General features: G+C 45.8%; 3 protein-coding genes across 6 annotated transcripts; 1 reads left to right on the forward strand and 2 right to left on the reverse strand.

The window, feature by feature from the left end:
* Positions 1-269: 269 nt before the first annotated feature.
* Positions 270-5,549, reverse strand: prrg1 (proline rich Gla (G-carboxyglutamic acid) 1). Of its 3 annotated transcripts, none has more exons than XM_040052628.1 (4): positions 5,285-5,549; positions 4,645-4,685; positions 3,772-3,932; positions 270-2,393 (listed from the first exon to the last, which is right to left on the reverse strand). In XM_040052628.1, exons 2-4 carry the CDS (start codon positions 4,652-4,654, stop codon positions 1,932-1,934), a joined length of 633 nt encoding a protein of 210 aa, XP_039908562.1. In that variant the 5' UTR covers positions 4,655-4,685; positions 5,285-5,549; the 3' UTR covers positions 270-1,931. The 3 variants fall into 3 exon arrangements, with proteins under 3 accessions (XP_039908562.1, XP_039908563.1, XP_039908564.1); XM_040052629.1 differs by lacking the exon at positions 5,285-5,549 and adding an exon at positions 4,758-5,278; XM_040052630.1 differs by lacking the exons at positions 3,772-3,932; positions 5,285-5,549 and having other exon boundaries at positions 4,645-5,278.
* A 4,292-nt stretch (positions 5,550-9,841) lies between these two features.
* Positions 9,842-16,453, forward strand: tmem47 (transmembrane protein 47). Of its 2 annotated transcripts, XM_040052831.1 has the most exons (4): positions 9,842-10,035; positions 10,107-10,334; positions 14,257-14,397; positions 14,505-16,453. In XM_040052831.1, the coding sequence occupies exons 2-4, from the start codon at positions 10,109-10,111 to the stop codon at positions 14,681-14,683; spliced, it is 546 nt and encodes a 181-aa protein (XP_039908765.1). In that variant the 5' UTR covers positions 9,842-10,035; positions 10,107-10,108; the 3' UTR covers positions 14,684-16,453. The 2 variants fall into 2 exon arrangements, with proteins under 2 accessions (XP_039908765.1, XP_039908764.1); XM_040052830.1 differs by having other exon boundaries at positions 9,847-10,334; positions 14,505-16,452.
* A 39-nt stretch (positions 16,454-16,492) lies between these two features.
* tab3 (TGF-beta activated kinase 1 (MAP3K7) binding protein 3) lies at positions 16,493-23,035 on the reverse strand. The gene is made up of 7 exons (XM_040052829.1): positions 22,770-23,035; positions 21,933-22,104; positions 20,510-21,773; positions 19,862-20,022; positions 19,262-19,355; positions 18,321-18,404; positions 16,493-17,341 (listed from the first exon to the last, which is right to left on the reverse strand). The coding sequence occupies exons 2-7, from the start codon at positions 22,032-22,034 to the stop codon at positions 17,202-17,204; spliced, it is 1,845 nt and encodes a 614-aa protein (XP_039908763.1). The 5' UTR covers positions 22,035-22,104; positions 22,770-23,035; the 3' UTR covers positions 16,493-17,201.
* Between the last annotated feature and the right edge of the window lie 4,900 nt (positions 23,036-27,935).

The following is a 27,935-nucleotide window of genomic DNA, read 5'->3' on the forward strand; positions in this document are numbered from 1 at the left end:
CTGACCCACAGAGGACGAATGTGAGTCACAGGCCAGGTGGAAACAAGAATCTGCCTTTTTCTAGTTTCTTCTGTTCCTTTAAAATAAAGTGAAGCTCACACTGGATACATCTGCATCCTTGGTAAGAATCTCACTTTGTGAGTGCCTGGAAAACCACCAGGCGATGAATAATTTGTCCCTTTGTGAGTGATGATGGTAACAATGCGGGGCAGCAACAAGTGCTCACCCAAACAAACTGAACATGTTCTCGAGACGCTGAAAGATTCATGCAGCGAGTTTTAAATATTTTATTACAAATTAATTCAAGCTTTTGCACAAGTGAAAGATTTATAACAAGCTCCTTTTAGTGTTATGTAACGTGTTTTTCCTCGATAAGGCTTTGTAAAAACAGGGTTCGGTTAAGTAACAGTACAACAAGTGACCGAACCAAAATTGCTACCTCTACCAGCACGAGTCAGCTCAGTGTCACAGCGAGTGCTGAGGCTCAAAGGTCACGCTGCAAACGTTCAGTGCTCTGCTGCGTGACAGTGATCAGCATTAGTGACGACATATTTGGCTTTAGTGTGTGCAGCAGCAGCAGCAGCAGCGTTTCATATAGACTGAGCACTCTGAGGATTACAACGTCATTGTTACTGCTGAGTGACACAGCAAACGTGAAACAGACTGTCCTACTTTCCATGAAACCGCTCATTCTGAGCTTCGTCCCTTCATTATTCACAACCTACTGTACTACGGTTACATCAGCACCGGTGCAGTCACTGGCCTTTAAGCTTTAAAAAATGCCTCCCCGTAATGTTTGCACACAGATACACAGTTACATAGATACATTACTCATGCTAAACATAGACTTTATCCACGGTGACTGTAAATACAGAAGCTTCCCCTGACAACCCGTCTCTGCTGCTTTCTGCCCCACATTTATGTGCAAGTCAGTAACTGTAGCACAGCTGCAGCTTCACATCCAGGAGGTCCGTTTGGGAAGGAGGGCGTTCCACAGTTAAAGCAGCTGTCAGAGGCCCCACTAGTGTTCATGGGCCAGTGAGTCCTGACCATTAGACAGTACAGAGACACCTCTAACCTCACGAGGACAGCATGAACTACAGGCGTTACCAAAATATAAGCAGGTAATGACGCATAACTGCCCTCCTTCCCTTAACCCTTTGTGTTTACTAAAGATGGACCAATGCTTTGGTTTGGCGTGTCACCTCATGGTTTAAGGCATATTAACTGAGTCATTCCTGTAACTGGGAGACACCTGCTGCTGCCTATCTTGGCCAGGTTTCCCTTGAAAAAGAGGTTTTTAATCTCAGTGGGATCTTCCTGGTTAAATAAAGGTTAAATTAAAAATACATATATTATGCCTTGACATCTGTTTACTGTTTACAGGTAAAACCCTCATTGGAGCCACATGCAGGCTCCCGGCCCACCACGAGAGACCGGCTGGTGAATAATGTCCTTTCTCAAAAGTCTGAGTTATGTTCACTTATGATCGAGTCACACACGGCAAATGTACAACGATAAACTTGTGGATGAAGTATTTTTGACAAGGGCGTATTCAAAGATGAAAAACAAATGATGTGACGCCGCCCACTCGGGTCTCAAACTGGCATCAGTCGGTACCGAGCGCCACTAAAGCATTGGTCTCACACCTGTGATACAAACCCTGTCTGTGAATCTGTAGCTGTGACACAGCGTGAGGAGAAGCAGCAGCGCGGTACTGCACCATCACTCGTTCCTTCAACGGTTAGTGCAACTTCTGTTCCAGCACTGATGATTGCATTAGTCCACTGACCAAACAGTTATTAGTGTTTCTGTCGTGTGTTTGGGTTGGATTGCAGGGGGGGGCTGGTGAAACCACAGCAGTAGCACTGCTAAACAATAAGTCTTAGTGTGTGTTAGGGCTTTTGTTAGGCTGCTGGTTAAAAACACGTTCACTTCCCTTGGCCCCCACTGACACTAACAGAACTGCTGTTCACTATGTCCTCATACTGTGGGGGCGGCTCCGTCTCTATTTGGACGTCCGTGTGGCCCACGGCCTCTTCGTAAGATGGCGGCGGGTCGCCGGCGCTTCTGCGCCCTGACGTAAACTCTGAGCCTGGATACGCTGGGCTGCTGTGGATGCTGAGTTCTGATTGGTCACCGTGGTATTCCCTCCCCCAGTGGTCCATAGAGACCACTGACAAGACGTTGTTGTGATGCGAGAGTCCCATGCTGGGGCTGCGCTGTGAGCGTTTGCGGGAGTGGCAGCGCCACACAGTGATTGCGACGCCGGCGATGATGACCACGACCAGCAGCAGCGGCACAATCAGGTAGAGCGAGTGGATCCCGCCCACCGTCGCCTCCAGGCCTCCAGGCGGACTGCTTTCACGCACATATTCTTCCCAGAACTGCCTCTGCACACAGAACATCCACACTGTCAATAAAACAGCCCAAAAGTGCACCCCCCCCACTGCAAGCGCTTTTTATCCAGATTACTGCAACGCAAAGGAAACCGACAACAGCACCCAAACAAACAAAAAGAGACCACGTGAGCGCACACATGACCTAGCTCTCCAGCCTCCACACAATGCTGCACTGGGCTGTTCTTCCTGCTGATCGCAATCACTTTCTGACAAACACCCTCGTTCCGCTCTCGGCACAGGATTTCACTGCTGGACACATGAACGCACAAAATATCACTTGTAGTTAGAGCGGCTGGCGTGGGTTACTCTCCACCGGTGATGCTGACCTGTGGGATTTAGCTGCAGTGGAAGCCATGTTTTCATGTTTCAAGTGTTTCCCAAGTGCTTTTAAAAAGGGCGAGCAGTTTCAATTATCCAAACATCCTAGTTTTTTGGATGATTATGTTATTTTACTACCAGGGTCAAAATGATTAGCTCCCCAATGCTAACACGTGTCTCCTTCAGTGAATCTCCCAAGATCCTCCAGACTTGATCACCTTGGCCTAGATCTTCAGGCCCCCCCACAGACTGGCACTGGTGTCAGGGCTCCGTGCAGACCCGTCGCTGTTCTTCACCAGGCATGTTTTGGGTTGTTGTCGTGTTGGAAGACATAAGGACCCAGATTTGCTGCTGGTTGTCTGAGGTTTTCTTTCTAAAGCTTCATATTTCCTTCTTTCTTCACGATTCCTTCCATCCTGAGACTCTCTGTTTAAAGTGGGCTGAAGCATTCCCACAGCATAATACTCCCACCCCCGTGTTTCACTGTGGAGCCAGCGCTCTTTGGTTGTACACCTCTCACTTCTCTCTCCAAACATAAGCATCGTCTCTGTGGTTTAACACTCTGCTTTCCACTGTGGAAACTCTGTATGCTTTCTCAACTGATAGCTCAGACCCTCGCTGAAGTTTTTATACTGAGTGAAAATAGGAAAATAACCTTCAGTTTTATCCTGATTCTAGAAGCTCTGAGCATTACCAAGTTAAATCACATCATTTCCCAGCAGTGCTTCGTGCGGTGGCACGATAAAAAGGTCTGTTTTTCCAGAAGGGCGAATAATACTGACCCCGGTCAAACTAATCTGAAACAGTTCTGTTATTGTGCACAAACATGCTCTGTTGAAGAAGCACCCGGGAAAGACTTTCAATTTCATAGGTGGGCTAATAATTTTGTCCTCATCTATAAGAATCAGGAAAACTTTGAGCTGTTTATTTCCAGCACTCCACAAATGTGCCCCAATGGGAAATGATTTCCTGTTAAAGAAAAACGACGCGTGGTTCATGTTGGAGTTCTGATGTGCACTGTGTGATGCGACACGCCTCCTCATCCTCTCACCGTCTTCTCTTCGTTCTCAAAAGCTTCCCGGGCCTCCTCATAGGTGCAGGTCTCCTCCCGACACTCCCTCTGGATGTTACCCTGCTTTATTTCCTCCAGAAAAAAGTTGGCCCTGCGCAGCCTCCGCAGGACCGAGTGGGCCGCTTCTGCTGGCAGGAACACTGAAACGAGTGGAGGAGGGAGGAAGCAAAGACAGGAGCGAGTAGGGGAAAGAAAAAAATGCATTAATCAACAAGCAGAGACAGGAAAGGAATGAAGATGACAGGAAAGTGAGGGCGAGTCAGCAAGCAGAACAGCATGGGGGAGGAATTTAGACGGCATTGAAAGGGCGGCAAAAAGGAAAGAGATGCTGGGAAAAGAATAATGAGGAAAATGGGGAGAGGAGCGAGGTGGGGACTGAAACAAAGGCAGCCGAGCCGAGCGCTGGTCAGTGCCCACATTTCTACATAAAGACAAAAGCTCCTTTGATTTAGGCATCTGTCCCTCTGCCAAATAAAAGAAACTGGAAGAACGGACTTGAAGAGACAAGGTGGCCCTCTGTTTCTCACATCCAGAATATAAACATAAACTCCCCCAAGGAAACAGTCAGATGCCACAACATGCCCAAATTAACAAGTAACGGCTGTCTGACTCATAACTTCAGGAATGGGATCAGCAAAAGGCTTAAAAGCAGAAAAAAAGGACAAAGAGCAAAATCCAAACAGGAATTTCCCCCCGGACAGAATGGGAATTGTTACTGTGTTAACAAGGGGGGCACTGCAGTGGTTTACTAGCATGGACAATGTGGAAAATCAACACAATGGAACAGGAAAAACAAGCGAGAGTAGGAAAAGAGGAATCCGAGTTTCCGTCTCTGCTTGTGGGTAAACTTACCACTCCCCATGATTCCCGCGGGTCTGTTTGGGGGGGTTTATCTGCAGAAAAGCAAACAGGCATTAAGCTTCAGTTTGAACCTGCTGATGGAGTAAGTTAACAAGAACTTCCACCTCAGCAGCTACACCCTTCCTTTGGTCCTACTTAAAGATGAGCAGCACGGTTTCCAAGCTCCTTCTCAAACACCACATCTCTGCTGTTCTCACACAGACCGACGTTTTCTAACAGGGACACGGTAAAGGGCGTCGTTACGCCATGACCACGAGACATCCGTGGCTGAGGTGACAGCGACCAATGGCGGCTGCCGTCCAGCGCTCCGCACGGATCCAAAAATAGATGACCATCAGCACAATCATCCATCACAAAGCGCCTCCGCCCCAAACAGCCACCGGGGACACGGCGCTGTGCTAACGGTCTCTATCTGGTTAGGTTAGCTTCGGTGGTGTGTGGCTGAGCGGGTTAGTGTCCTGGCAGGTCGATTAGTGGGCTCACGGAGCCTTCACCTTTAAATTCAATCTGGCCATCAACACAGGATCCAAACAAAGACTTCCCGGGAGAGAGTCCCGCCAAACGCTACGGGCTTCACTGCTTCTCGAAACCGTGTGTTGCTGCAAACACAACGCCTATCGCTCCGACTTACCTTTTTTCGTCCCCAAATATGCGCATTAGCGACCATTCGTCTCCTCCGCTGCCCGAAAGATTTGGTGTACAAACTGCGCAGGCGCACAAGGTCTGTTTGGTATCGCGGCTTCACGAACTGGCCGATTTAAAGAGACACCGCCGTTAGCACGAAGAATAGCAGGGAAATATGGAAAAAATAACTAAAGATACATAAATGTAACCAATAATCTAATTACGTAAGTTAGTTCACAAATAGGCCACCCAATAAAAATCAAAGGTCATCAATGAAAGGCGGCAGTTCTTGTTTTCTCCATCCTCCGCAAGGTTAATTAAACGAAGCTAAAATCGTATGTGACAAAAAAACATAAAGAATAATGAAAAAACAATGAAACTATTTTGTGAACTTGGAAAACTAGCTCAAATAAAACAAAATAAAGAGGAAATATTCGTAGTTTTAGTTAAAACATTTTAATCTTATATCCAACATTTTTCACGTTTCTGATAAGGCTTTGATTGACATGTTTATTGAGAGTTTGGATGTCTAAGACTGAGTCAGCTGCTTAGATCTATACTGAAGCCTTGCTTTCCGCACCACACCCTCAGAACAATAATAATTAAAAAGACTGAAACTAACGAAAACCAAACTGAACCTACATGCCTTCAAATCACAGACGCTAAAATGAAACTAAGCAGCATTAAAAACAAAAAGTGAAAGAAAATATTTAAATAGAATAAATCGAACCCTTGCTATTGTAACCGTGTGTTCTTGCGTGCCTGACAAAGAAAGGTAAAGGAAAGAAAGACCTCCAAGTCATTAACTTACTCGCTCCAGCTCCTGCGGCCAAATACAAACAGTGGGGGAGAGGGCTCAGCCCACCACAACTTCCAAGCTAGCCAGAATTATATATTCAGCGTTAACGGCGCCTAAAACACATTTGTGGCACACACATACTACACATTTATCTAACAAAAACAGGCACAATGATGACAATAATTGAACTAAATTAACAATCAGAAACATCAGGGTGGCTAAATATACGTTATATGTGTGTTGTACAGTGTTAGGAAAGCAATGACGCCAACCGCTCCCACAGGAGAATTGTAGAGGCCAAAGGGGTACACTGTATTTTAAACCCAGTGGGAGTTTCCCCCCAAAGAGGGACAAAGGACCCCCTGATGATCCTCTTTGGGGGGAAACTCCCACTGGGTTTAAATCTGGGACTCTCCACCATTTGACCCTAGAACTGAAGAAGCTTCTCGGATGAGAGGTGAAACGTCTTCAAGCAACTTAAAGAAGTCCAGACGCTTTTCTTAAGCTCCTTAGACTACGATGACCTGGATGACTGAGAACCTTCACAGAGACCTTCTGTTTGGTTTGAGATTTTGGGACGTTAATATTTACCAGATGGTGCAGCAAAAGGATGCCAAGCTGAGACGAATTTCACTTCAAATCTCAGATAGTGAGGATGATTCTAAAATGCAGATCCAGAAAACCATCCTCTTTCAGCGACGTTAGTATTAAAGAACATATTCATCTCTAGCGTTTGCCTGACATTTCATTTTTTGCTCACGTCACGACATTTTCCAATTCCTCGTGGCAGAGGAAGATACAGTTGTTCATTTCACTTTGTTTCCACATGGTTTCCCTCGTGCTCAGTGTTCTGTGTCAGTCATCAGTTCAATCTAAGCATTGATATTTTGTGCCTTAGACGTGCAATCAAATATGCAACTCCGAGCAGTATATTAACACTGATGAGTTATGATGTCGTGTGGTGTGTGTGTGTGTGTGTGTGTGTGTGTGTGTGTGTGTGTGTGTGTGTGTGTGTGTGTGTGTGTGTGTGTGTGTGTCTTACCAAAGTGTAGGTCAAATGTTCCTGCCGGCAAAGTCTTTCAACATCATTACTGATGAAAACAGATTGTAATCAGGAGAGGCTGGATGGGTAAATATAAACACACACACACACACACACACACACACACACACACACACACACACACACACACACACACACACACACACACACACACCACACACACACACAGAGTCATCACAGTACAGACCTGCATATAATATCAATGTACTGGTTCATGAAACTTCAAACGTTGTGTTTTATTTTCAGTTTCCTTTCATGCTAACTGCGGTCTATAACCTAAAACTAACAAGGACTCCAACACAGATGCTGATGGTGCATTTCTAATTAAATGTAGCTATGAAGTTAATTTACTCGTCTACGTCTCTCTCAGGGTGCATTTGTGATCAATATGAATTAATTCCAAGATTCGTCCCTGGGGACAAAAAAATCACTGAGTTCAATTAGAAAGAACACGAGCAGCCTTCTAACCGTAGCTCTGAGTCTGTGTGAGACAGAATAAGGGTTTGTCTCACACAGAGTGTTTAAAGTGATACGGTCGGTGTCTGCGCTGCGATCCACAACCTCGGACTGCTCAAAGCACTCTTGATGATGTCATTGTGTGGAGACATCCTTAAAGTAGTTTTATCAGCACAGCAGCTCCACCTACCAGCTTCTCTGTTTGGGAAGGGCAGCCAATCAGAACAAAGCTGGCCTAAAGGGAGGATGATCTTAAAGCCAAAGTGAATGAACAAAAGCCGAGCCCTCATCTTCCACTTCTGGTGACTGCAGAAGATTTGCTGTGGGGTTCACCGCAGCAGATCATCTGCCTCCATCTCACCCTGTCTCTAGTATCCTATACCGTCACACCAACCTTCTGCATGTCCTCCTTCACTACATCCACAAACCTTCTCTGAGGTCTTCCTCTTTTCCTCTTTCCTGGTAGCTTCATCTTCAACATATTTTGTCCAATATATCCACGACCCTTTCTCTACACATGTCCAAACCCTCTCTGCCTTACCTAAGTACACCTCTTCAGCTGCTTGGTAATGCAAATATCCAATGAATTAATCCCATGGGAGCAACATACAGGCATGTAGACATAGAAATGAAAACCTCCTAAAGTTCAAACTGAGCATAAGAATGAGGAAGAACAGAGGATTTAAGTGACTTTGAGCATGACATGGTTGTTGGTGCCAGACGGTCTGCTGGGATTTTTCCCACATAGCAATATCTAGCATTTACAGAGAATGGTCTGTACACGTCACGCGGCTGCAACTGTGTGATGCTATCATGTATGAACCAAAAGCTGCGGGGAATATTTCCAGCATCTTGTTGAATATGCCACAAACAATTAAGACTGATTTGAAGGCAAAAAGGGGTCAAACCCAGTACCACCAAGGTGTACCTAATAAAGTGTCCAGTGAGTTTATATTGAATGGTTATATAATGCAATTTGAACAATGATTTTATATAACATAGAGATCACAGATCAGGAATATTCAGCTATGCTTTTTGGACTTCCTGTGTCCTACAATAAAACACACCTACTGTCACACTCACACTATGACATGTATTTAGGCATCCAGTGAAAACTGATGTTAAATTGTACACAATACTTTAAATTTGTAAAATAACACACAGTTAAAGAATAAAAATTAGTTAATTATTAGCTCAGACTCTTGCACTAACATGCTGCCTTATGGATGCATTGGGCATCCATTGTTGCAAGAATGTAAACTTTTAGAAATGACTTTTTGGCCTATAATCCGTCAAACATATGTCAAACATGCCTCTCAGGAATAACATCAATGCCTTTTGAGCCAGAAAGAACATTCCTATCACAAGTTAGAAGCTGCAGTCAGCTTTTGGAAAAGTGACTTAAGGGAGTGAAAAACTTAACAAAACAACATCTATTAACTGAAGGCTGCGTCATTAAAATGTTTTAAGTTGGGGCTTTTATTTGTAAGGTAAAGACCCTACAATGATAAAGAGAAAAGAGAGAAAACTGCACCCAATCAGATGAGCCCCTATGAGCACGCGCTTTGGTGACAGTGCGAAGGAAAAACTCCCTTTTAACCGGAAGAAACGTCCGGCACAACCAGGCTCAGGGCTGTGACGGGTGGTGAGGGGAGGGAGACAGGACAAAAGACACAGGGATGATCAGGGGAACACATGAGGAAGCACAGCTGCCACACATGAACCTAATGACAGGACAGTGGCACTAAATACAATGAGCAAGAACACCAGAGCCTTTCAAAATAAAACAGGAAATATGGAGACAGACATGACACGAACTTGACAACAAGGACCACACAGACATGAAACATGACAGGTAGACAGTACAGGGGGAGATGACAGAAACAACTAAGAAACAAGGACTAAACTGCAACTTAGAAATTAACTAGATGAGCTAAACTAGAAACCAAATGAATACAAAAGATACATAAAAACTCAAACACTGGGTCACACGACCCAGTACCGTGACATTAAGGTCTGTAAGATAAGTACACACAGATTTAACTGATCTCAAATCAACAAGCAGCTTGTTGCAAAGAGCAGGACCACAACAGCTGGGAGCCCCCAAATATCTGAATATGGAAACATAAATCTGTCTGGTTATCAGTGAGAGCATTAGAATACACTCACACACACACACACACACACACACACACACACACACACACACACACACACACACACACACACACACACACACACACACACACTGGCACTAGGACCCAGCAGGTGCAGCCCCGTTATTTTAGAGCTCCGTGGCACGGTCCCGTCGGCAGAGCGCCGGATCCACAGCACACACCGCGGCAGCGTCCTCTGGGCTCAGGACGCAGAGTGAGCGGAGGCTCGCCATCACACTGTGCGCGTTCAAGAGGGAACAACCGCAAGTTATTACTGGTTCAAGGTTGGCGATTTCCCGCATTTGTTTCATTGTTCTTTGCTACTATTTGTTATTTAATGAGTAAGATACTTTAGACATGGCTTCATCCGTGAGCGGCACAGAGGAGGTGCGGGTGACGGCGTTGACGCCCCTGAAGTTGGTGGGACTTGTGTGCGTCTTTCTCGCTCTCTGCCTGGATGTCGGTGCCATGTTGAGCCCGGCGTGGGTCACCGCGGATGACCAGTACTTCCTGTCCCTGTGGGCGTCTTGCTGGAAGCCCGTCAGCTCCGAGGATTGGTCCTGCAACAGCACGCTGGCCACGGGTGAGAAAGACCCTCATGTGCCCGCACAGACACGCTTAACACTGGCGGCTGCTGGCGTGACGTGCCACCATGTTGGCTGAAAGTTTTAAACCAGTTGGGTGTTGTAGTTTTAAGGGATGCTTCACCCTCGAAATGGCAGGATTGTGGGCGCAGACAGACACCTACATTCATATTCAAATGGAAGTGCGACGCACAGCTCTCAGGGATAACAAAGGGTCCCCGCGGAGAGTGCGCTGCTGAACCAATCTGTTCTGTGGGTGAGAATTATAAAACATCACCCCAGAGAGTGCTAGATGTTAATTACTTTATAATTAGCTATTGCCTGTTTAATTTAAAGTGCCGACATTTTCTGCATGAAATAGGATCTAGAACGGTGTGTTGCGCACTGCTGTCCAATTGGGAAATAATCGAGTACAGGAAAAAGTGAAGTCTCACAAGTCTGATGAATAAGACGCGTTGGTTTCTTTCTAGGCCGTTTGACTCTTTTTTGCTTAAAGCGTTTGCTCAGTGCGCCACAGAATGATGTGGGAATGTTGCCTCGCCAGGAGCGGTCCAGCTGGGGTTTCATTTGGCCTTTTGTTGCGATCAAAATGAGCCTTTGTGTGGGTTTCTTCACCGGCCAAGGAGCAGGGGCAGCTCAGAGCAGAGAACTCCCCCGAGATCCAGATGCCTGCAGATTAGTAACCAGGGAAACAAGCTGAAACACTCCAGAAATTTTCTCTATTAGGGAAAAAATTTTTCATTTATGGAGTCCCCTCACTTAGCTTTTTTTTCTAGAAGCATTTCATATTTCCATCACAGCTACTAATCCACCGAGAGAAAGGAAGAGAGAAGCTGGCTGAACTCTCAGAAAATTGATCCTATCGCTAGTTGAGTGTTTGTAGCGCTGTGCAAAATATCTACTGCATATGTAAAGCAGTGCAACAGCCCTTTATGACATTTCTAACGCACTGGCAGGCTTTCAAGCCACAGTTTGTAGATGACGATCCATCTTGCAACACAATAAAAGCAAAAAAATGTCAAAACCGATCGCACAGAGAAGGTTTGTCATTTTAATTTTCTTGTAAATGTGCCTAAAGCTTACACTGGTTTATCCTGCTGTATCCCTGAGCAGACTATCTAACATTTCCTGTCTGTGTTTACTCCTCTATTTCGTTTTCTGCTGTCTCTGAGCGGCTCCTGCGTGCTGACTGGTGAATTGCATTTTTGTTAGTCTGACAAAATGTTTTCTTTCTGTCTGAGATGAGTAACTGCGGGCCACTCTGGCCCCATTCCTCCTCTGTCAGCGCAGACAAAGTGCACTTTGGTGCCATATAAAGACACGTAGTCTCCGTGTCAGCTCTCAGCAGCAGCAGCATACCACAGTAAATGCACACAGTGAACTTCCCATTTCCTCAGGCTCGTGCTTGGCTAGGGCTTATTGATTTGAATCCCAGTAATCAGTTTCTAACCACCCCCCTCTCCTCATCAACCCGCGATATTTCCTCGGTGTCATGCTTCGGGCATTAAATAGATCCTGTTAGTCTGAAACAGCAGCTGGGCCACTCAGATGTTTTGAACTTGTTCTGCACAAAGTTCTCTTTAAACCGTAATAATGTGCTGTAAGGTAGACATCAAGTATGGCCTCATTACATGCTCTAGTGTTTGTGCAGATGCATATAGGTTATCCTGTCTGTGTGTTTCTCTCTCAGACAGACACGCACACACATGTAGTCAGGAGCTGCCGGTGGTCAAGTATAAACGCTACAGACTCCACATAGAGCCAGGAATGCAGCAGCAGCAGTGTGTTGATGCCAGGGTGGTGCGAGATCAGGATATCAATGTGGAGCCAGAGTGTGAGCACGTCCAGCTCAGTGAGATGCAGTGATGGCAAAGCGTATTAATAATGTAATATGTTAGCTATCCCATTCTGGGGGCCTGCTTCCTCTTTACGGGAGGTCACAGAACTGTGCAGGCCACATACCGGCTCTGTGGGACAGAGCCTCAGCTCAGCGACACAGAGGACACGAACCTGGAGCCTCCGATTGAAGATGGTGCTTCTTCAAACAGGCCTTCATCCTGCTGCCTTGAGAGAGTGAGGCTGAGATTGTGTGACAGTGCGAGAGAGAGAGACACTCGAGGCACTTCTGTGACACAGATCTTCCACAGTTGTCTGAGACAAAGCAACTGAATCGGGGGCCTTGAAGGATTTATTTGCTTAACACTTCAGCAGTTCCTGACATCCGTACAGAGGACCATAATTAATGCTCAGATTGGATCTTGTGTACTGTATCTCCTTTTCCATCTGTTATCGTGCGGGGCTCAGATTAATAGTTTGGCACTTCCTGCTCGTCAAAGCCTTTAAGCACCCTAACTCTGGCTGTGTCTCTCGCACAGCGAACAGGATCCGTTCCAATTCTGAGATGAGATGACTTTCTGCATCCTGCTGTTTTCATGATAAAGTTGCGCGCCGGCTGGGCTGCGGGCACCAAAATGACCCAGGAAAGATACAGTATCTCAACAGCGATGGGTCTGTGACAGCTGCGGGTCAAGTCAGTGTAACCCTCCCTCTTTGCTGAGAGGCAGCAGCAGCGAGGGGGTCGCTGTGGTTGTGAAAGCAGGGAGGCTGAAGGAAAAGTGGTGCTCTGCTTTTTGTGGGCTCGCTCCAACATCCTGTGGTGACAGGACCCATTTTTTAAACTCTAAATCCTGAGCCATATTTGGTCAGAAGTGGTTGATGTTTGTTTACATTTGAGCTGCTTGGCCCCTCCAATAATATTTCCCTCCAACAAGAGTGGGAACTGTATTTTAAGCAGCTTATGTTCCGTCACTTTCTTCTGCTGTTTTAATGATTTTCTGCCTCAGCAGAGAGGAAGTATTCTCAGCCATGCTTAATCTTTTTTTATTTCCCAGACTCCGTAATAAACAATACCTCGTACACGTACTAAAAACAGACTAAATAAACTTTAGTCAGTCACTGTAAACTTTTCCACACTCTGTAATACTGAGCCGTGTATACAGATCCCAATCCCCTTTATGCTTTGATGTTTACCTTTTTCCACCCACCGTACTTTAAATGATTTCCTCCTGTGTAATCAAATGCTTCATCATAATATCCTCCTCCTGTTTACATGCAGACCTCCTGTTTCCGCAAGTAAACAGTAAAGCAATGAAAGAGACCCCTAATCTCTAAACAATAACGTATATTGTCTCTCAACAGTCAGTTGGTGTCCCGTGGCTAATTTAGACTAAGAAAAACTGTTTTCTCAAGAAAAAGGCAAGGCATCTAAAAAAGAAGAAGAAGAAGCCTACGATCGTATTTTTCTGCCTTTCACAGCTGCTTCTGTTTGGGGCAGACAGCTATTTCCACTCAAGTGTGGATGGGATGCTGAGGATGCTGCTGAGCAGTCATCAGCCGACAGGGATATACTCATTGTCAGAGTCACCTTTCTGCTCCATTGGGATCCATTACTGGACTGTTGGAAATGTGCACGTGTAACCAGGCGCGTGTTCGTGCCAGAAAAAGGGCTGTGCTCAGTTTGAGGGTTTGCATTCCTCATCTGCACCCCGCCAACGGGTCCCCGGTGGCTCAGAAACGTTCCGAGCCATCGCCGCCATCGCTCAGCCTCCGAACCACAAATAGTTTGTGTTTACACTGTGGCAATTCACCACCAGTGTTATTTACTTTTGAGGGACTGAGTATTGCACTATTACTGTGGCTAACCACTGCAGCCTGTGACCTATTCTGCTGCCTCTCTCTTCTTCCCTTTATCCGTCCTCATCTTGTCTCTCCGCTTCCCCCCTCCTGTCAGCAGCGCCGACACGGCTCTCCAGAGTAACCTTTTTTTAGCTACCTGTGTCACTCTCTGTTTCAGTGTGATTTCACGGTTTTCCTCCCTCCCCCTCTCCCTCCTCTCTGCCCCTGTGTTTGTGCTCGTCTCAGACTGGCAGATCGCCACCCTGGCTCTGCTGTTGGGGGGAGCAGCCCTCACGCTGCTCGCCTTCCTCGTGGCGCTGTTCTCCCTGTGCTTTGGCTCCAGGAGTCGCTGCTACAAGCCTGTGGCCGTCATGCTTTTCTCTGCAGGTATGTAAAGAAAATACATTTTCATCGAATGTGCACAGGAAGACCCCAAGGTCCTTTGACGACTTTAATGATGCATCTTGCGTCTGAACTGTCTGTTTTTCTTGCAGTTGTGCTCCAAGTGTGCAGCTTGGTTCTCTTCCCCATCAAGTTCATAGAGACGGTCAGTCTGAGGATCTACCATGAATTTAACTGGGGCTACGGCCTGGCATGGGGATCCACCATCTTCTCTTTCGGAGGCGCCCTCCTCTACTGCCTCAACCCCAAAAACTATGAAGACTACTACTGAAAAGACAAGAGGAGGAACCTGGGACCTCACCCAGCTAGTGTCCACATTAGTAATAGCACCTCTGTTACACATCGCACAAACAGACCAGAAATAGGAAAAAAATGCTCATTAAAAATTTCAGGACTGGAAAGGAGCTCTTGTATTTGATACTGTGAACTTGTTGTCTGAAATGCTGTCCTTGCTCATTGGACTGAAGCCCTGAGGTCTCTTAGGAGGGTTGGCAGCGAATCCAGTCATATAAAGAAACGAGGCACTTTCATTTGGGAGCGAATGCCACCGGTCAGATAATCCTGCGTCCCCTTTAAGTGTAACTCCAGTAGGTCTTAGTTCTGGACACAAGGTCTGTTGTGAACAGATGGATTCGCTGGCCCCATACCCGGAGGAATTGATGGACTAATTAGCCAATCAGAGAAGAGAAGGAAATATAGAGAGGAAGACATTCTTTTGAAGTGATATCCTGAGGATGACAAAGTGAGGAGGCACACCTAAAGAATGCAACATGCCACATTTCCCCAGAGACGCAACAACTGGAGGCTGGCCAAGCTTTCTTCTGCTGCCAGCAGACTTTAATGTATCGGAGAAAGCATGTCACGGAGCTCCCTGGACTCACTGCATTTGTCCTGTCCTGCTTGTGTCTATTATAACTGGGTCAATAAACAAACAGAAGCTACCTAAGACAGCTAACACCTTCCAAACGGGTGGAAGTAACACAATCCTAGTTAATGACTCACTCACGAGTGTCTTCTACACAAAACCTGATTTACAAGATGTGATCAAGAAGTTCTGAGAACAAAACTATAAAAAAAAATCCAAAGCATTGCCTGAATTTAATTTGGTCATCTAACGTTCAAAGTTACCTTTTACCCGCGACACGCCCACATAGCTTCCAGCACAGCTGTTATTTTTAGATCGCTCCCTGGAATTCCAATTATCCATGACCACAGACTGCAAACATTAGCTTCTGTTTGAACCTGAGCCCTCCGTAGGGAGGACAGTCGCTGGTTTAAGATGTCCAGCTACAGGAGTCGAGCTGAAGAGGTTCCTCAGCATTTCCCAGGATAAACTGGAGGAGGCGGCTGGGCTGTGGAGGTCTGGGCATCCTTGCTTAGGCTGCTGCCCGGCCCGGATCATAGCTTTTACACTATGGCAGATCCAGCATCAGTGTCAGAGGGCGATCTAAAAGTAGCGGCCGATCGTGAGATCACCTAAAGTCTTGGCTTTAGTAGACCTGCTGTGAGAACCTTTCAAATACCCCCAGTCATACCTTCTTTTTCAGGAAACTGCATCATAAATAAACTAATAAAGCTTATTAGCTACAAGCACAGCAGTAGGAAGGTAGAGGGCAAATGACCACGTCTGCTGAGCGAGTGTGCATGATCATACCACCCAGCATGTGCTCACAGACCTACCCGTGTGATGCCTCCTTATCTTCCCTCTCAGTAGGAAATGAAACGCTCTCAACAGGCACCATTAAAAATACATCTGCTTCCCTAGACTGTAGCTGAAAAAGGCAACAGACTTGGTTTTAGCGTCTGAGCGAAGGTGCACGCCAGAGTGAGACGTGCTGTGTACGAGTGAAACGAGGACCGCGAGGTAGACGACCTATGGCGGCGTGCTGTGGTAACGGCCGTCTTCTTAAAGCTCCTTTATAGCGTTCATGAACTCCCTCCTGCAACATCAAAGTAAATGAATGTGTGCATGCATTTACAGTTCCCACTGGTCTGATAAACACAATAAACATGTAGTAGAAAATAAATAAATCGTGCTCGTTTCATTTGGGAAGGAGAGAAACTCTGCACCTGCGCCGGATCAAGTCACATAGAATCAGCTCTTTTATTAAGTACAGCAAGTTGAGGCATTTGCACAGGAAATCAACATCTGTTGAACACATAATACAGGGTGGTAATAATATGCATAAAAGTACCAGGAACATACTCATATGCAAGTGTCTTTAGTGTTCTTTCAGTGAGCTCTCATACAGAGCCAGATACAGTGTAAAGTCTACATTTCGCATTAGTCACAACTTATATACTCATTGCTTTCATTGTTCCACTGTCAGAATGGGGGAGCTGGAGGTCCTGGATAAAACAAGTGTCTCCATTTGTACTTCGGGAATGGGCACAGTGTAAACAGGGCAGTCATTCGTTCTGCATGGAATGGTCACCAGGTAAACCACAGCTCCTCCTCCTCAATCCTTAAAGCGCTCTGACATTTCTGAAGCCTGCTGCGCCCGCCGTCTGAGCCGCAGTCTGCTCTTACATGTCTGCCGCCGGAAGCTCCAGCCCTCCGTGGTCATTATCCATCAAAGAAAACAAAGGTCAAAGTGCACAGGAGTAGGGGACCAGAGCAGGACGAGAGGGATAAGTGGCTCTTCCTCAGCAGGTAGGAGGGGACGTATACTGATTGATGGGATGAGACCTCTACACAGATTCTGCAGACTGTAGAGGGGCGGGGCTTATAGTATCCAGGGATTTGCAAGGGATGAGGCAGGAGTGGAGATACAGCACAGTGCGTAAGCTCAGGTGTAGCGTGGCATCTCGCACTGTTCACAGCGGTTTAGTGCAGGGTGGTTGAGGAAGGTGCAGCTTTCACAGTTCCACTGGGCGCCTTCAAAGTCCTCGTCCGTCTGGGGCACCCGCTTCGAGGCCTGTGTCCCTTCTGACAAAAAGAAAGAAGTTCATTCGCGTGGTAAAACATGCGCAGCAGTAATGAAAGCCTGCAACTCAGAGCTGCATCAAAACGAATGCAGGTAATCATTCAAGGGTGAAACCTGACAGAAACATGCATTTACTAAACCGCAGAGCGAATCTTACATCTCTGTCCAAGGTCCTGCTACACACTCAGCAGCTGAGCAACAGGTGCATCGTCTGGCCCTGAAGGTTTTTCTCTACATCAGATATTATGATGCTAGATGAACCGCTTCTCATACAGCACCTTCCTACTCTACTCATTCCTTTTGTCTACGCTAAACTATCATTTTATCGAATGTGAGTGAAGCAGCTCTGGGTTCAGCATCTCAAACTGGAGAAGCTAAGAAACCACCAACTTTCCAATTAGTGGACGTCCTGCACTACAGCCAGTTCTGCTTTTGGGTGGGTAGTGTGGGAAGTGCTGCATGTTTGTTTTGGCCAACTTTAACCCCAGATGCTCAAAAGGGTTTCAGTGAGGCGATCGTGTAAGCTGAGGGGCCACCACAGCACCTTAGAAAAGCTACATAGCATTTTAATTTCACAACAGTGAAATCAGATTTTTATCCACTAAAGTTCAGTTGAGTCTGATATAATGTCGACACGTTGCCTAGCAACTAACTAACCTAAACTGACCTGATTTTAACGTTCATGTTCCTAAAATCCTTTTTTATAAGACTTTTGTTTTAATCTTAAGGCAGTAAAAACTCGTTTATAGTTGAATTACACACCTATCGCATCACGATGCTGCCGAGCAACCACACGTTTAAACGGACTCATTTTTATGCATCTGCAGCACTTTATAAAAAGCTCTGTGTCATTTTAATTTCACAGCTGTCAGCATGAACAGACCAAACAGTAAGAATCAAGACCAAAAGATCTGAATGAAGCCTCAAATCTGCATCTTGGTAAAATATTAAAATGTCTCTGACTTCTGCAGAAGTGCTTACCTTTCTTTCCAGATGTGGGTGGCACCACAGGACCAGGCTGAATATTGTCATAAAAGTTGTTCATTGCTTTGGGGTCAAACTTCCCTGCAGAGATCAGACAGAAAGCTTTAGTTTGTTTTAAAGAGAGCCTGTTTCAGCCAGATGTGAAATCAGAATGAATAACATGAGGCCACATCTCACAGGCACACGAGCTTATCTTGAATTAACGGCACTGATAATCTTGTCTTTGTTAGAAAATTAGGTGTCAGACTCCTAACGGTGCTGGCACAGGTGAACACGAGCGCTGTGATTTGCTGCCATCCTGTTGAACGAAACGTCTGATCTCACGAGGCCAACATTTATGTCACATCCACAGACACACAATGTGCCACGGAGTGTGTTGTGGCAGCATCGAGTTGTGGGGCTGCTCTCTGCAGCACATCTTGCAAGCAGAGGGTCAGACGAACACAGCCAAATGAATCCTGAAGGAAACGGTCCCTGAGATAACTGACGTCAGAAGGATTACTGCAGAAGAGCCCCTCTTAAATGTTTGGTGGCACCGGGCTGACCGCAAGTAAATCGGTCACACTTGTGAGTGTGCTGCTTCCATCATCATCATCACTCCTGCTAAACAGATACAGGATTGGAACTAATGTCCACACGCTGTGTTGTAGGCCAAGTGTTTCAACTGCAGAATCAACAAGAATCATGTGCCAGTGAAGTACTACGCAGGGCCCAGAGCGGGGGTCGAGCACAGATCAGCCCGAGGCCTGCAACGCACCGGCCAGTCATTTCACAAGCCTGCATCTGCATGCGCTGCAGCGGATACTCGTCCATCATTCTGGACCCGACACCGTCTGCTTCAGGCCTCGGCTCTTTCAAGATCAGTGCTTTCAAATAAATCAGAGACACTTCAAAGCTTTGTGTGGGAATGCATTTGTGTGCGAGTGATGCGTGCATACCTCTAGACTGCAGTAGATCTGTTTCCTTCAGTGTACAGTCAATATCAATTTGAAGCTGTCTGTTCTGACTGCGTAGTCGGGTCATCTCCTCAGGCTGCAGACAGTAAGCACACGAGCCGGTCTGATTAGCCCACTCCCACACTCCACTTTCATATTTATTAGCAGTGAAATCAAACCAGTCTTAACACCAGGTTGACCGTCTCAGTGATTATTTTCTAATACTCCTTAAATATGGTGTTTTTACAGGCAACATATCACCACAATGTGGTGGCAATATACCTTAACACCACAAAAAGCCATTCACTGCAGGTGTTGGACCGGTGAGGCGTGTGCAGCGGGTGAGATTAGATAATACTGCACAAACAGGACAAACATGCACAGACAAGTCCTTCAGCACATCAACGAAAATGAAGTCAAGTGAAAACTCTGCAAGGTAAGCAGCAGCTACGAAGGTCTTGGGAGAATAATCAAGTAGTTCCCAGTGAATAAAATAATAATCAATAAAATCAGTGATCATTTCACAGCTTGCCTTTATAGCTTTGGTCAGTGAAGCAGCACACAAAGACTGACATGTAAGACAAGCACACGTTCAGGCCTTACTCGGGGGATAAGACTGGTGGAGTTGACTCGTCGGAAGCGTCTTTGAAGGGCATCGTATTCCATGTTGTTAACGTCACCCTTCAGCTGCTCGAGTTTCTGCTGCTCCAGCCGCAGCTCCTTCATCAGACGCTCCATCCTCGCCCGCTGGTGGAGCAGGAGAGCTGAAGGGAAACGCACCAAACACAAAAAGGATTTTTTTAAAAAGAAAAGAAAAGCTGCAATGCTCTGCTGCGACTCCAATCTGCTATAAGCCTGAAAGTGATGGTGCAGGTAGAGGGCGTGGGGAAGACTACAATCACATGAAAGCAGTGTCATGTGTACTTAACACATGCAAAAGACCAACATGCAGCCTTAAATTAAAAAAAGAAAAGAAAAAGGCTGACAATCACCTTTTCTCATCACAACACGCAGACAACCAAACATACTTAAAGATGACAATCAAGCACAAAGCAGTAAAAAAATATCACAAGGCTGAAGGTGCAGCTGCGACCACACTGTCCAAACAATATGAGCAGCAGAAGTTGTTACGCTGCTTAATAAACCCATGACAGGTGAGATCTTAAGTATTGAAAAGCATAACATATATAAAATGATATGAATATTGAAATATAAGATTTTGATGGACAAACCAAAACAAGAAGCCCTTACCTTGCGTGTAGGCATAGTCATCAGAGCCCGAGCTGGAACGTCTGGGCATTGGCTGAAACTGACTGGTGATAGTCCCCGGTAGAGCGGAGATGGGCAGGATGGGTGCAGGGGCGGCGTTGTGCGCCCCTTGGTCTACTATGTTGAGAATAGGCTCGGCTTCAGTGACGGGTGGCGAGCTCGGGGGCCTCTGAGCCTGGCCTCCTGGGGACACTTTGATTTTGAACGTATAGGCTGACTGCCCCGGTTGAGGGGACGAGGCGGGCCGAGGTCTTCCCTGCATGTACACCCCAGGGTGGTACGACTGCGGACCTGCACTCATTGCGATGCCCCTCGAAGGGGAGCTGGGCGAAGAACTGGTAGACATGTAAAGTGGTCCCTGGGGGTGAGGAGTGTGCACAGGTGAATTGCTGCGAGGCCGCGGACCCTCCAGAGTAATCTCTATCTGGTTCTTAAGGAGGTTCTTTGTTTGGTACGGCCTGTAAACAGGAGGCTGTTGCTGGGGCGGCTGCTGGTGATGGTAGGGCATGCTGGGAAGAGTTGGGGAGCTAATAGGGAGGAAGACATACTGCTGGTGCTGGTGCTGGGGTTGCAGCTGGGGTTGTAGCTGGGGTTGCGGTTGGGGCTGCGCCTGGACCTGATGCTGTGGGGAGCTGTAAGGTGAGCCGTATGTGGGAGTGCTGTAAGGGGACTGCTGATGTTGATAGACAGGTGCACCTGAGGAGGACCAGGGTGCTGGCTGCGGGCTTTGAGATGGCGAGGGTCGAATGTACAGGGTTGCGTTGGTGTTGTTTGCGTAGTGTCCAGGAGGGATCTGCAGAGCTTGTGGGACGTTGGGTATGCTTTGCGAAAGAGTGACTGTTATAGGGTTCATGGTGTAATGTGAAACAGAAGAGTATGTGGGAGACATGCCTGGCATTGTGGGTGGAGGGGTGGGAGTACTGGCCGAGCGGCTCTGATCATTCATGAAAAAAGGATTGTATCCAGGGGAAGGAGCCATGGCGGCAGGGGCTGACAGCGGTTCGGGGTAGTTGGGTCGCTGCGGATCGATGTGACTGTCACTGGTGCTGTGCACTAGGGAGCGCCCTACTCCTCCTGCTCCTCCATTTGATTTGCTTGCATCTGAACCTGGGTAGCCCAAGCTAATGTGTAGCATGTGATTTCGGTTCAGCCGCCCCTCCTCTGGACTGGGATGGAAATCACCATACAGGTATCTGTTACTCTCCTGAGCCAGCAGATGGCAGCAGAGATCTAGGTTATTGTTGTTCTGAGGCAGAAAGGAGAGTGATTAATAGGTATCGATGTTCTGATCATAAATATCTTCTGCAATGTTTTTACGATGCAAGAATTAGTGCAAACACAGCATGATGCACTAATACATATATTATAACAAGTCTCAATCCAAATAGCAGCTTTCAATATGTACCTGCAGAAGGCACTGTGACACTACCCCCTCTGGGATCTCTGGGAAACGCTGCTTGAGGTCCTGCAGGATGTGGTAGTCGAGCTGAGAGCCTCCCTGCGCCATCCTGAGCCAAAACAGAGAGTCAACGAGCCCAGAGCTGCAAATGTCGAAATAACCGATCTCGTCTCATCCCCTGATGACAAACAAAGCAAACAAATAAATGAACGTGGAAATTCCTGCAATGATCCCATCAGGACTGTCGGCCTGCCAAATGACAGTTACACACCCTATGTGTCAGCAGTAATCTTAACGCACGTATCAATTAAACAGTCACTGTGCGGCATGTCATGTTGCTTATTTAACCGAATACAGTTAATCCGTGAATGGAAGACACAGACGAAACGAAAACATGGATTATTGTGCCATTTATTCCCATTAGCACACGCGTGCTAAGTAAGGAGGTGGCTGTCAGTCTGTTGTTTGTTTGCCATACTGTTGCACCAAGCAACGACGACATACCAATGCTAGCTAGCAGGCTAGTTATCAGCATCAATTAGCCTCCGTACACCACTCACATAAACAACCGCACCTGTGCACCCTAAAAGACAGTCCTGCCACTCCTGGAAGACGCTCCGATGTCACCTGTCACTAACGCAGCGTCATAAACCGCTAAACCAGCAATGCGTTTAAACCAGGCTAACTTAATTCAACAGCCTGTCAGCTAAATATGCTAATGCTAACCCTAGCTCGGTCCGGCTGGCTGGTCAGCTGTCACAAGCCCGGGTGTTGATGGATTAGCTAGCTAACTATGCTAAAGCCAGCCAACGTTAGCCACTAAAACGGCTCCATGGCTCTTACCACACGTTAAGAGTCCCCTTCATGTCTCGGGCTGTAGCGGAGTCCCGAGGGATAGCTGTGATACTTCTGAAAAGGTGCGCCGACGTTTCCCGGTTCTTTGTTTGGGCTAAATAACTTATGCTTTTGCATTCCAGCGTCAGGCCCGTGCCGCTGAAGTGCAGAAGTACTAACAGATCAGCCCGTCTATCGCGATAATGTCAGATTTTCCCGGACCAGGAAGTTGTTTATTCGACGTGATGGGCGCTGTCAATAGTGCGCATGTGTGGAGCGTGCGCGCTAAACTGCTTTCAGTATTTTGTCTCGGCACAGGGGCACAAATGCTTGTGAATAACAATGTATTTCCTGTAAATACTGAGCCAGTCCCCCCGACACACACACACACACACACACACACACTTTCATGCAGATATATAAATAGATTCTATCTTTTTAATTTTTTGCATATTTGTCACACTCAGGCACTCAAATAATAGAGAGATGGTTTAAATTATTACGGGGAAAAGAAGCCATCCAAACCTACCTGGCCCTGTGTCAAAAAGCTTTCCACACAGGGCTAAAAAAATGTCTAAGAACTGCAGGCCTCACCTGTTAAGTTATTGTTAGTGTTGATGATTCAACAATAAGGAAGACAGAGTGGGCAAAAACGGAAAGAGCCACTTTTAACCAAAAAGAACACAAAGGCTCGTCTCACATTTTCCAAAAAAACATCTTGATGATCCCCAAGACTCTTGGAAAAATAATCTGCAGACTGACGAGACAAAAACTGAGCTTTTTGGAAGGTTTTTCATAAACAGACCATCATAGCTAGGCTGTTAGTATGATGGTCTGAGCTGCTTTGCTGCTTCAGGACCTGGACGACTGCACACTGTAATTGATGGAATCGTGACTTCTGCTCTCTATTAGAATATCCAGCCATCAGCTCATGCCCGGAAGGTTTAGTGAGACTTTCTATGATGTATAGTTCAGAGATGGCAGCACTGACAACAAGATGAAGGAACTGGAGGTGGCACTGGAAGTGGCAGAGTTAAAGATTTTTGGCCTGAGGGACCAGAACGGACAAGATTAGAAATGAGTACATCAGAGTGGAAGCTCAGGATGACCAGCTTGGAGACAAAATGAGAAAGGAAAAGCTGAGATGGTCTGGACATGTGCAGAGGAGGGACAATGGATATGTTGGAGAAAGGATCTTGAATATGGAGCTGCCAGGCAGCTGGAAAAGAGAAAGACCACAGAGAAGATTCATGGATGTACTGAAGCAGAGCAGGCAGAGGGTTGATGTGTTGGAACCCAAAAGAAGAAGATACTTTAACTCTGGAAGCTGAAAACATGTCAAATGTCACATTTTAGTGAAATAAAGGTAGGTGGGATATAAGAAAATTGTACTTTTTTCTACAAAAATCACACACACACACACACACGCACACACACACACACACACACACACATATATATATGTATTTGTCATCATTTTATGACAACAAACATCACATTCATTTAACTTAATTTCAATCGATATTTCCACTAGTCCACACCCACACGTCTACTGGCTCTGTGCCCAGCAGCGCCCAGCCCACAGTCTGAAATCCACTGTTTATGATTAATGTTTGACTTTCTTACAGCACTACCAATAAAGCATAAACACACCTGTAGACACATGTTTCACAACATTATGGAAATAAAAGAAACAATGGTGTTAGTATTCAAAGCTCAAATAAAGTAACAAAAAACCCCAAAATTTAGCAACAGTCAAAGAAATTCTTCATCTTCTCTCCATAAAATCACTTAATTTCACATTTCAGTGAGATTGAAAGGCTCTGATTCTAAAGTGAAGTAACGTGTTTTGTTACTTAATAACTGGTTCAGCCACAGTGACACAAACTGACGACATCAATGCAAATACATACACACAGGCTTTTAATGAAGGGGCTTCAGGTCAACACATCATAATGAGTTTCTTAGTTTGCTCAGGTCGTTGAACAACCTTTAAACCGAAGCATAAAGACATCAAGTGCAGAATAATGAATATTTATAATTAGTCACCAGCTCACATGATATATTTCTTGCCTTTCATTTTACGGTCAGGACTGTCACAGGTACTTTCCCTTTGTTTCCACTAGGGGGCAGTGAGAGACGCTCATATTCTGCATCCACGCTGACAGGAAGGCGCCTCGATGAAGGTCCGGAAAAGAAAAATGTACACAAGGTTTAATTTGTTTAACAGCACAGGAGGATAAACCAGCTTTCCTCATGATTTCAGGTAATACATGTACACAAGCCCCGGGCCATGAGACCAGCTGCTGACTGATGCACGATTACATATAAATCTGTCCTTGTTCAGATATTGTGTCCAGTCATGGGTAGTACCATAATAACCGTCACCAAGCCAGTGGTGCGGAGTGGAAGCCAGTGCCTGTTATCAGATGACTGGAATATTTTAACTTTGGGCTGTTTTGAATCATTATTATGGAAATGTTCTAAGTCCCTACTTTAACATAGAAGAGCCAAATAAAACCACATTGATCTCATATTATTTGTATGTAACATTAACCCAAATTAGTTATAATGTAGTTCAAGAGAGAAACTGTTAAAAAAAACAACAACAAAACAAACATGGATGCTAACAAGCATTTATTCTGATTATTCTGATTTAGACACACGGGGGCACGAGCTGAACAACAGTCTGCTTGTTCTTCTGAAAACAGCACAAACATCTGTTCATGTCTCAGCTGATAAAGGGTTGTTCTGTTCTTTCCGGACCACCTAATTTGATCTCATTTAACTATGTAGGCTGGAGAAAAGGCAGAGGCATCACAGAGTTCATGTCCTACAGTGCATTGCCAAGTCTGGCCAGAACACAGCAATTTCTTCTAAAAATGCAATCATCCAGCTCAACCTGCAGATTAGTACTGCTCTGGGCCCGAGCAGTAACACTTTGTTACTTTCCGTTTGCCTTTTGACTGTTTCCAAAGCACAACTTTGTATCATGATTGCATGCCACTGGACTGGCCTGTCTGCTCAGGAGGAAGGATTGCTTCACTTTAATAGACACCCAATTATGACTCTTTTGGCACAAACACCAAATAAAGTCCTTCAAAATACTAGAGTGAGAATACACAGACAGCTCCGACATGGCTGAGCTGAGGAATATATTTTATATGAGGCGTGGATGGAAGAATCAGAGGGTCGCTGAAATGTGTTTTAACTGTTCCAAGTCCTGCCTGTGTGAATCAGCCTGTTTATAAGTGACTTAAATGAAAAGAGACATAAAAAATTTGATGAGGTTTTTTTCCTTTTGCTGAGCTCATGAGCGTGTCACATAGCGCTGGCCTTTTCTATTGACTGCTTGGTTATGTGGTTTGGAATTTGTTATGTGTACCTTTGCTAGAGGTGTGGACAGGTGTGTCCATTCAGCAGCACATGGCACAGTTTTGACCCGGTGAGCCACTTTACAGGGGTTTCAGCGTGGGGGCGCGGGCTGTACCACCATGAGATATCCATAGGGGAGTCTGAGTTGTTGTGCTGCAGCAGCTGATGCTAAGGCCCAGTCTGACTCAGGTTAGCTGTCCTTGCAGTGCTGATTAGTTTCCACAGCTGTGGTGCTATTTAAAGCAGTCCCCTTGTTGTCCCTAATACCCCACCGGACTCGGAAACAGAGGAGGACCACGACCCCAGTGCCCCGAGAGCTCACTGAACAGTACCCCTGACCAGCTAATGCTCTAATCTGGGCAGGAAGTGCAACGGACGTGAAGTTCATGTGATCATTCAAATGCAAACATCAGTCAAAGTCGAGACACAGATACAACAATCCAAAGTTCGATGCCTGCTTAAAGACGTGTAGTGACCTTGGCAAACTCTCTGTGTTTATTATCTACACTGTGCACTTTTGTTGAATTGTGTGCACCAAACGAGTTAACACAACAACTTAGTCTTAATGTTGTTTCCTCAAAGGACTCCTCGAGCTTTCTTTCTTTTGCAGAGGCACCGTGACTCTCATGTTTCACTTAGAAGTGCAACCCTAGCCCGGGTTTTAGCTCTTCAGTTTGGGGGGGGGGTGTCCAAAATATCAACACCTCTCACATAGTCACAGTGTAATTGCTAGAATCATGAAGCTTTCCTACATTTTTGGCATGTCCAAAAAGTGGATATGACCAAAGCTTTGACAATTGAGCAGCATGATCAGCAGAGCCTTTTGTGTGCAGCCTCTCAAAAACTGTCTGCAACATTCCTGGAGTGCTTGAATGGGGACTTAACTTTGTGCACTTTCTGCCGGATGCCTGTGTGGTCAGTGAATCAGCAGCTGTGCATGGGGGCATTAGAGCGGGCTGTCTGCAGCCAGGTTTCTATTTACATCCATCTACAGTGAGAGAAACACTTTGTCACCTCAGTTTAAAGAAGGCTTATCAGCACTACCATGGAGCTGTTATTCAGTTATTTGACTTAAGATAAGTTAAACAGATGCCTGGTTCCTGAGCGCATGTGACACACTGAACAACTGGATTTGTGTTGGCACAACAATGTCAGCACCAACTGTCACTGCATAGCATACTGACAGCGACATCTAGGTCATTTTAGAAAAAAAGAAAGGGCAAGCTGCTGTCCCTCTGAACTGATAAGTCCTGAATCTGAACTGGATAACGAGCAGATAATTATAATCTGTCTGCATTTAGACTCCAGTTCTACCAAACAGTCCAAACGAGCTGCTCTTATCTCAGCAGTGCGTCCTTGGTTAACAACAACAACAATAATGATGATGATGATGATGATGATGATGATGCTCATTTTGTTCATTCTAAAAACAAAACAAAAACGTTAATCAGACAAATTAATAACAACCAAAAATGATAACCTATCCATCTGTTGTCATTGGTATAAAATCACAGCAATAATTAGCTCGCTAATTACACTTTTGTAACGATCTTTTCATAAATACACAAATAATAATCTGACAAAAGTAACGCTGTGTCTGTAGCCAGAAATCCTCCAAAACAATTACTGTATTTATTTTATTAAAAAGAAAGGCTTCGAGATATTTGTGCAGCTGTGAGTAAATGACCGGGATAGGGCCGTGCGCCGGTGCGCGTGCATGTGTGTGGGAGCGCGTGCGGGGCTGAACAGCTGAACCTGCAGCAGGCGCGCGCGGAATGCAGTATCCGGTAGAAAGTAACG

The sequence above is a fragment of the Simochromis diagramma genome, unplaced genomic scaffold (genome assembly GCF_900408965.1).
Source record: "Simochromis diagramma unplaced genomic scaffold, fSimDia1.1 OVJJ01000419.1, whole genome shotgun sequence".
Lineage (NCBI taxonomy): Eukaryota > Metazoa > Chordata > Actinopteri > Cichliformes > Cichlidae > Simochromis > Simochromis diagramma.